Raw genomic sequence first — 9,173 nt, 5'->3', positions numbered from 1 at the left:
CTCAACTCATGATGGACTCGAAACGCACATGACATATATACATGCAACGCTGGACAAGTACCCAAACTGTTATGAACTATGATTATGATGATGATGACGACGATGCATCGTAAAAAAAGCGTCTAAAAAAGTTCAAAAAGAAAAACACATGGTGCTCAAATGGGGGTATCAAATGAGAAGGAAAGGCGCGCATGGATGATGATGATGATCTACACAACACATGAGATAATATGAACAACTATGGATCCATGATAATGATGATGCGGATGGGGATGATGGAGGTGAGAGAGAGCATGAAAGTAATGATTATAAATGGGGTCATGATGGCTACGCCTCCCTCCGTAGAAATAAATGATTAAAACCAAAGAGAACAAAAGTCCCCCACAGAACTGCGCAGCCATAGCCGCCATTTCCTCTTCCTCGCCCCTTTTATTGTTATGATTATTATTAATTTCCCATTTTTATTTCTGTATTTTATTATTATTATTAACACTTCTGGTCTTCTATAGTCTACTCAGACCTAGAGAGAGACGGAAAGTTGTAACGGACAGAGAGAAGATATACAGACAAGAGAGAAACACACAAAAGAAATAAAAATCAACTCAATTAAAATAAATTATTAACTTTTTTTTTTAGTAAAAAATACCCCAAATAAAGGAGGTGGGGATGATTCGCAAGACAGAGAAAAGCCCAAAATTCAAGTATTTAAAGGGAGCACAAGATCAGCACTAGTAGTTCCGCAATGATGAACTACTCACTACTGCCTAAGAATTAAGAAAAGCAGAAGCGTAAGAAGCAGAAGCTCAACGGCTCCCAAATCTTCTTTCTTTACTTCTTTTCCGTCCTTTCTATTTTCCGGGATCGAGATTGTGACCAGTATTATCAGCTGTGTGTCATCCTCGTCTTTTTTGTGTTCTCAAATTCCGATGTTGTTCGTATAGCCAAAATAGCTTTAGCTCTCTTGCTTACAATACACGTTAATTCAGTCTATATGGCTATATGTTCTGTATTAAGCGGCCTTGAAAAAGCTGCGATTTTTATCCCTCAGAATACAACTCTCCCTTCCCCTCTTTATATATAGCACCTTCACTTCACTAGTTTCTTGTGGGGAGTTTTTTGGGTAGTACTCGATCAGATACTGTTCCATATACACTGATCAAACGCATAGGAAGAGAACAAAGAGAAAAGGGTTGGGGGGGACGAACAATATGGGAGAGGAGAATCACGAGATAGTGGTGAGAGAGTTCGATCATAAGAAAGACCTTTTGGGAGTGGAAGATGTGGAGAGGAGGTGCGAGGTTGGACCCAGCGGCAAGCTCTCCCTCTTCACCGACCTCCTTGGTGACCCTATTTGCCGGGTCCGCAACTCTCCTGCTTTCAACATGCTGGTAAATACCAAAAATGCTATTACTTTTCCTTTTTCCGTAACTCCATCCTCTTCCCTTTCACACCACCTCCATTCCAACTTTTTCAACAGGGACAAAAGAAACTAAAACAAACATCTAACGTTGGGTTTCTTGTTGTTTTGTGAAATGAAAAACTGGTATCATGTCTCTCTCTTTCTCTTTATTTGTATACGACTTAGGTGGCTGAGATTGGCGAACAGAAAGAGATAGTTGGCATGATAAGAGGTTGCATCAAAACTGCTACTTGCGGCAAAAAACTCTCCAGGAATGCCAAAATCAGCAATAACAACAATGAACTCATCAAACCCGTCCCTGTCTACACCAAGGTCGCCTACATCCTAGGCCTCCGAGTCTCCCCCTCCCATCGGTAAACCTACGATATCAACTCTTTTTTACTCTGTTTTCTCATCTCAATTTTTTATAGTCAGAAGTCTAAAAATGGCCAATGGAGAATGCCCCACTATCATAACCACCCTACCCTCAAAAGACATGCTTTTCAATTATTGGGTCTCAAGCTATTACTCTCTATAAGTTTTCCTTATTATATATATATTTATTTATTTTTGTGCTGTATCTTATTTATTTATTTATTAATTTATTCTGTATGGATGTATTTATGCAGGAGGTTGGGAATAGGTTTAAAGCTGGTCCGTCGAATGGAGGAGTGGTTCAGAGATAATGGCGCTGAGTATTCTTACTTAGCGACCGAAAACGACAATCTGGCTTCCGTTAAGCTGTTCACCGACAAATGCGGTTACTCCAAGTTCCGTACTCCTTCCATCCTTGTCAACCCCGTGTTCGCTCACCGAGTCCGCGTCTCCGACCTAGTCACCGTCATTCAACTCTGTCCTTCCGACGCTGAAATCCTCTATCGCCGACGCTTCTCCACCACCGAGTTCTTCCCTCGCGACATTGATTCGGTCCTCAACAACAAACTCAGTCTGGGGACGTTTCTCGCTGTGCCACGTGGGACGTATACGACCGAGTCGTTCCCTGGGTCGGATCGGTTCTTGTCCGATCCCTGCGACTCGTGGGCTGTTCTGAGCATTTGGAACTGTAAGGACGTGTTTACGTTGGAGGTCCGCGGCGCGTCGCTCGCTAAACGAACTCTCGCCAAAACGACCCGGATCGTGGACCGGGCCTTTCCATGGCTCCAAGTTCCTTCGGTGCCCGAGCTGTTCAAGCCATTCGGGCTACATTTCTTGTACGGTATCGGAGGGGAAGGCACACGCGCGGTGAAGTTGGTGAAGGCGTTATGCGGTTACGCTCACAACCTGGCGAAAGCGCGTGGGTGTGGGGTTGTGGCCGCGGAGGTGTCAAGTCGCGAACCGCTCAGATTAGGAATTCCCCACTGGAAAAAGCTATCGTGCGCCGAGGACTTGTGGTGCATCAAGAGGCTCGGTGAGGACTATAGTGATGGGTCAGTCGGTGACTGGACCAAATCACCACCTGGCTTGTCCATTTTTGTCGATCCGAGAGAGTTCTAATCTCGTGAAAAGATAACCAAATTGACTGTTTTGAGAAAAGAGGGAAATGAAGAGATGAAGATATGGGTTTTTGTTGTAAAGAAGAAAAGAGAATATCCCCCATAAGCTTTTGTTGTGTTTTTCCTTCTTTATTTTTGGAAGCTTTTTGAGTAAATGGATGTGGCTTTTTAGATCCTCCTCGAGCAAAACGCAGCCTTGGTTTCATGTGGGGTTCGTTGGTTTATCTCTTAGATTGTGGTGGGAGTAACTTTTTGCTTTTTTCTCTTTTTCTTGCTTTCACTTATTCTAATCTAAATTGATCAAAAGAACGGTTCTTGACGTGAGAAATCATGTAGTAGTTTTTCTTGAGGAGGGGATATCCTATGCATGTATGGAGAAAATCACCTTTCCAAAAGGACCCCCCTTTTTGGCCTCTCTCTCTCTCTCTCTCTCGTGCCTTGATTTATATGCCGATCGACGTCCTCCATATGGGAGGAGGGGACCTTATCTTATCCTACATATCTTATATATTGATTATTAATATATATTGTTTTAGATTAATATGATTAATGATCTCTTCTTTCAACAGAGTGAATTATATATAAATCAATACGATCGAGTCATATTACATCGACATGGATGTGTAGTATTGTGTCATTGATGGGTACTTTTCTGTGCATGAACCTGGGTGGTGTCGGGCGGATTCTTCTTTTGGGAGACTTGGAGAGAGATTTTCTTCTGGTAATTTGATTCTTTCATATATTTTGGTCTTTTTATCTGATCTCTCTCCATAAGCATTAATTAAGCACATATTCTTTTTTCTTTTTATTTTTTTGTTCTTCCTTTCCCTTGTAGTAGTAGGTGGTGGTCCTATTACGGATATTTGGATCATACACGTACACGAGGAGCTGGAGGTTCTGCGATTGTGACAAGATTTTGGGATGGCTAGTCTAGACCAATATGTGTTAATGAGAGAGTCAACAAACATGCTGATTAGGAGACTTTTGTTCTTTTTGTTTGTGCTTCTTTGATTAATCTTTTATTTCCTAGCAATAGCAATTCCTTCCAAGGTGAAAATGCACATCTCTCGTTGCTTGCTAGCTAGCTAGCTAGCTAGCTAGTGGAAGACGACAAGATTAAAAGGTCCAGAAAAAATGTATTGCATTTAATGCATGAAGCGGCAAATGGAAAGTACAAGTGACCCAGAAACAGGTGATGCATGCAATGAACACCACTTATGGTGCTCAGTCAATGAGCCACCAGCCCAAGAAGGCGAGCCAAGCGTCCTTTGTTTTTTCACGGGGTTTGAACTATAAAATAAAAATAAACCAAAAAGAAAAGGAAATATCATGTGAATCATGGAGGAAGGGAAGGTGGGAATGGTTGAATTAAGTAACACATTAATGCGAGTGCTAAGTGGCAACCATTCTCGTTGCTGCCTTCTGACATGTGTCTGCTCTCTGGTTTCCTGCTCCTAGCTAAGCCTATTTGAATTCAGTGTGTTCAAACTTCAAAACCTCCATCCCTGCTGCATTCTCTGATCTCTGTCTCTCTGTCTCTGTCTCTAACTTATATTATTTCAAAGTAAATGATAATCCTAACTGCTGATCATTAACCTAAATTATTGACAGGGACGTGACTTTCCAGTCACCTCATCCCCAAGATATACATAAATTTCGAGCTTTGCATACATAAATTTCGAGCTTTGCATTAATGGCGATTCCATTATTTATATCTAATAATTGGATTTGTTTGTTAGGCATACTTATTGTAATATAGAAATTATCTCATTTTATTTAATTTTATTATTATAATTTTTAAAAATTTTTAAATAAAACTTAATAAACAATTTAATTTTTTAAAAATTTAAAATAATATTAAAATAATATTTTATTTAACTCATTTAAAACAATCTAATCTCATCTCATCAATTTAAACCAGTTTATATATTGTCATATTTAAATAGTAAAAATATTTCATCTCATCTTATCTTATTATTATTTTAAATTTTTATATAAAATATAATAAATAATTTAATTTTTTAAAATTTAAAATATTAATAATAAATAATATTTTAATAATATTTTTTTAAAATTTTTAATTTTTAATTTTTATCTTACATCAACTCACTATTGTTTCATTCCATAAAGACAAAGAAGCGCATTACTGCTACTGGCTCAAGCTTTTGAGGTTAGGTTGAGTGGGCGTGAAAGTGCACGGCAAGTACTGGTGATGATAATTTTAATTTTTAATGGAATTATTAAGTATAGTTTCTAGTCCGTGTGGAAACTAAAGGTATCTTTGATGTTTACCGCATCTCAACTTATTTTGAATTAGTTATTAATAAATTTTTTAATTTTTTATTAAAAATTAAAATATATCTCAATTTATTTTATATATTTAAACACATTTTAATAAATATCTTATAATTAAAATTCACTTAAACATCTTAATTCATTATTATTTATAAATCAACTCAAATAATTTGATATCATTTTAATATCCAAAGGCAAACTCAATCTCCACTCCAAACTCAAATATATATTTATATATTAAGCGTATAATTAAGAGGCAGCTTCTACGTCATATAATTTATTAATGAATATACATTTAATTTCTTTGTCTGAAGATCATGGGTGGGTAGCTTCTCATTGATCAGCTCCGATTGACTTGTTCAGCTTTGGCTTCCCTATCTTTTTTGCCTACTTCTTGGTCAGTCTTTGGTTGAATGGTCAAAGTGGCTTATTGAAGTTTAATTATATTAAGGTCCCTTCAGGGCTGAGCATCTCTCTCTCTCTCTCTCTCTCTCTGTGGAATATATATATAGGAATAGTTGGGAAGTGGTTTTTAGGTAAAATTCGATGCGAGAGTTCGGTGAGCTTGGTCGTCAAACGTATATGCTTTTTATCTTTAGAATTTGATGAACATTATTAGAGGAAGGGAATGATAAATTAGCCAAGATCAGTACCCCACCTTGACTAGATGCTTTCTTTCTTTTTTCTTTTGTTAGAACGTTGATTACATGTATGGCTATGAATCTCGATTAAGACTCTAGAGTAACTCTTAAGTCTTATTTGGATGTTGAGTTGAATTGTGATGAGTTGAGTTCTTTATAAATAATAGTAAGTTAAGATAGTAGAGTAAGTTTTATGAAATCTATCTAAAATAAATTTAGATGTGTTTGAATATTAAGATGAATTTAAATATATTTATAAGAAGTTGAAAAAAGTTGTAGGTTCTGCGTATAAAGAGGCGTAGAGTTGAAAAAAGTTATGGGGTTTCATGTACAAAGAGCTTTTGAATTGAAATGAGTTTAGCGATTTGAGAGTTGAGAGTTTGGTGTTTGAATGTTAGATTTATCTTAAAATTAAACCGACTTGAGTTGAGCTCAATTCCAAATGAGACCTTAATCTCCCACTAATATCAAGTCAAGGTCAATTCATTTTTAAGCTTTTTTTTTTTTAAGATGAATCTTTTACAGCACTGAATTGAGTTTCTAATGGGTTTTCTCGGCCACCCTTGAAGACTTTTTGGAGAGGAAAAAATACAGGGTCAGTAAAGGTGGGGCTATAAAGACGAAGACATTAAATTTGTGGTTGCAATTAGCTGAAAAGGACCCATTAACTTCTTAGAAAATTTTATCTAGAAAGAGAATTATAAAAAACAAGTCTTAGAAAGGTAACGTGATTTGATATGTGAAATCTACCTTATAATTATATATGAAAAAAAAAATTTACAATCTGACAAATTAATTTTCACTTAATGCTATAAGATCCCTATTAAGTTTAATTCATCTTCATTACCATTCTCTTTATGGACTTACACATAGGAGAATCCCATGTTGGAAGACTCCGACCAAACTTCACTTGTTTTCCAATCCATTTTGTAGGTGCCAAAAAATTTTATTTAATTTCTCTTAAGCCTCATTTGGTTGCACAGTTTAGATAAGATGAAATAAAATATTTTGTTGAAAGTTGAATAAAATATTGTTATAATATCATTTTTATTTTTTTAGGATTTGAAAAAGTTGAATTATTTATTATATTTTGTGTGAGAGTTTTAAAAAATTGTAATGATGAGATGAGATTATTTTGTGTATCCAAACCGGGCCTTAGTTATATTATATAATTTTGGGTCATAATTTTAAGGACAATATTCGTAACAGTAGCCCAAAGTTAGTGGACTTCCACAAAAGCCCAATCTTACAATGAAGTGGAGGCCCGTAGGTGACAAATCGGTCCATTATTATACTTCCCTCCGTCGACCAAAATAGAAAGAAACTCAATCTAAATGCTTGATTCATATTTATTTCATCCTTCATACATTGATTGATGAGTAAGCAAGAATCTATTGGAATAGAATGTGAAGATGCCCATTTGAAGGGTCGAGCTTTCCTTTGAAAATTGAGCTTCTATAATGCGTGTTGTAAGGCCGTGATGCCAGTTCGCGTGCTCTCGCAATGAGGAATTTGTAACGTTTATAAATTACTGTTTTTTAGTTGCTGCAATTAGAAATAGAGGTTAGTTTTACTTCTTGTGCAATTTTCCCTCGTAACAAATATTGGAAACGCAGCCTTCGTTCGGAGCTTTCGTCGGCGGCTAGGGCTCTGTTGATGGTGTATCGAGTATAGCACTTGAATGGATCCCAGATACACGGGAGAGATGTTGAAGTGAGGTTTTTTTTTTTCTTTTTTTGAAAGTGACGTCGTTTATGATCGATTTTTTATTTTTTTTGCTTGTTCAAGTTTTTTGTTTGTTTGTTTGTGTGAATGTGTTAGGCACTTGGAGAAGCAGAGCGAGCTCCTTATGGATTCCTATAGATCAATGTCACATGAAGTGCGTAAACTTCAGGTTGTTTCTCAAGTACCCAATTGCTGTTTGATTATCTCGCTGTGAAGTTAGTCTCAATCCCATTGATACTTTCAAGATAGGGAATTGGGTATCAATAGTACATAGTGTTGTTTTTTTCATGATATGCTTTTGCTTGCTTATTATGAAAGTGTGGTGACAGCTTCTTCAAGCCGTTTGGACGACTTGAAATAAAGTAGGCTCGCACAATTTCTATGACTACTAGGTTAACGAACTGGGGCATCGTTAAAATGCCCAACACGATAGAAAAATTAACATTTGAATGGACTGTTAAAAAAATTGCATATATTGAAAGAAGAATACTTTCACGTAGTTAATCGTTTCATGTTGTTGATTTGAAAAGGCACACACTTAATCTTCTATTTATCATTTGCAGGTAGAAGAAGAAATGCTGATGCGTAAGTTTTATGAAATAATGTCAGCTCATGGTCTAACTAAACAGGTAGTTGATCTCATAGTTTATACATTATTTATAATGGTTTTTTTTTTCCAAAGAAGATGACAGTACTCCAATTTTATTAATTAACACTCACTTATGGCGGAGGAATACCGTGATAACAACTCGACACTTGGGGGTACAACATTTATTCCAAAACCCAGGAATCAAAACCAATATAATCCTTATAAACAAACCAACTATACAATAAACCATATAAAAAAACCTAACTTCCCTGCAAAATAAACTTATTAGCGAACAATTCTAATATAAGGAAAACCCTCTTTTTGTAGTCTTATTATACCTTTTATAAACAAAGGGAGTTCCGAAAGGGAAAACCACAAACCATTCCCACCCTTTGCTCCGCTACGAGCCAATCCATCCGCTGCTGCATTTCTCTCTATAAGAATGACTAATAGAATAATTGAGCCCCTCCAGCATTGTAAATATTTCATCCCAATAATCCTCCAAATACCACAATCCACATCACTTGTGAATAACCAACATTGAGTCCATTTCAATTTCCACTTCTCTCACACCCAAAGAACAAACATTACGGAGACCATATAGTAGCCCAATAACTTCTGCCGCATTATTTGAATTATGCCCAATATAGTTTGCAAAACCACAAACAAACTCACCTTTATCATTTCTAATTACTCCACCAACACCTAAGTGAAAATTCTAATCACTTTATCGTTTATGTATCAAGTGTTCTTGGGAAAATTTCTCTCATAAAAGCCCCATAAATTCACTATGATATTGAATTTCTTGTATATGAAGCAAAAATTCTAGCATATCCCTTTCATCTAGATTCTTTTTGGGTCTTTGACGATTTCTGGCTGATGGTTTGGCTTGATCCTTATATGTCATTGGACAAATGATGAAAATCACGCAGGAAACCTGTACAGTAGAAAATAGTTAAAGTTTCTCATGGCATACATATTTGAATAAGCGTTGTTGCTACCGGCAGTTAAGAAGAAGTTATTTGATCACA

General features: G+C 36.4%; 1 protein-coding gene across 1 annotated transcript; it reads left to right on the top strand.

The window, feature by feature from the left end:
- The first annotated feature begins 686 nt into the window (after nucleotides 1–686).
- LOC109022071 (probable N-acetyltransferase HLS1) lies at nucleotides 687–3,116 on the top strand. The gene is made up of 3 exons (XM_019004868.2): nucleotides 687–1,388; nucleotides 1,586–1,773; nucleotides 2,029–3,116. Exons 1-3 carry the CDS (start codon nucleotides 1,209–1,211, stop codon nucleotides 2,891–2,893), a joined length of 1,233 nt encoding a protein of 410 aa, XP_018860413.1. The 5' UTR covers nucleotides 687–1,208; the 3' UTR covers nucleotides 2,894–3,116.
- The last annotated feature ends 6,057 nt before the right edge of the window (nucleotides 3,117–9,173 follow it).

The sequence above is a fragment of the Juglans regia genome, chromosome 7 (genome assembly GCF_001411555.2).
Source record: "Juglans regia cultivar Chandler chromosome 7, Walnut 2.0, whole genome shotgun sequence".
NCBI lineage: Eukaryota > Viridiplantae > Streptophyta > Magnoliopsida > Fagales > Juglandaceae > Juglans > Juglans regia.
The sequence above is the reverse complement of the archived record's forward strand: the minus strand, read 5'-3'. Positions and strand labels throughout refer to the sequence as shown.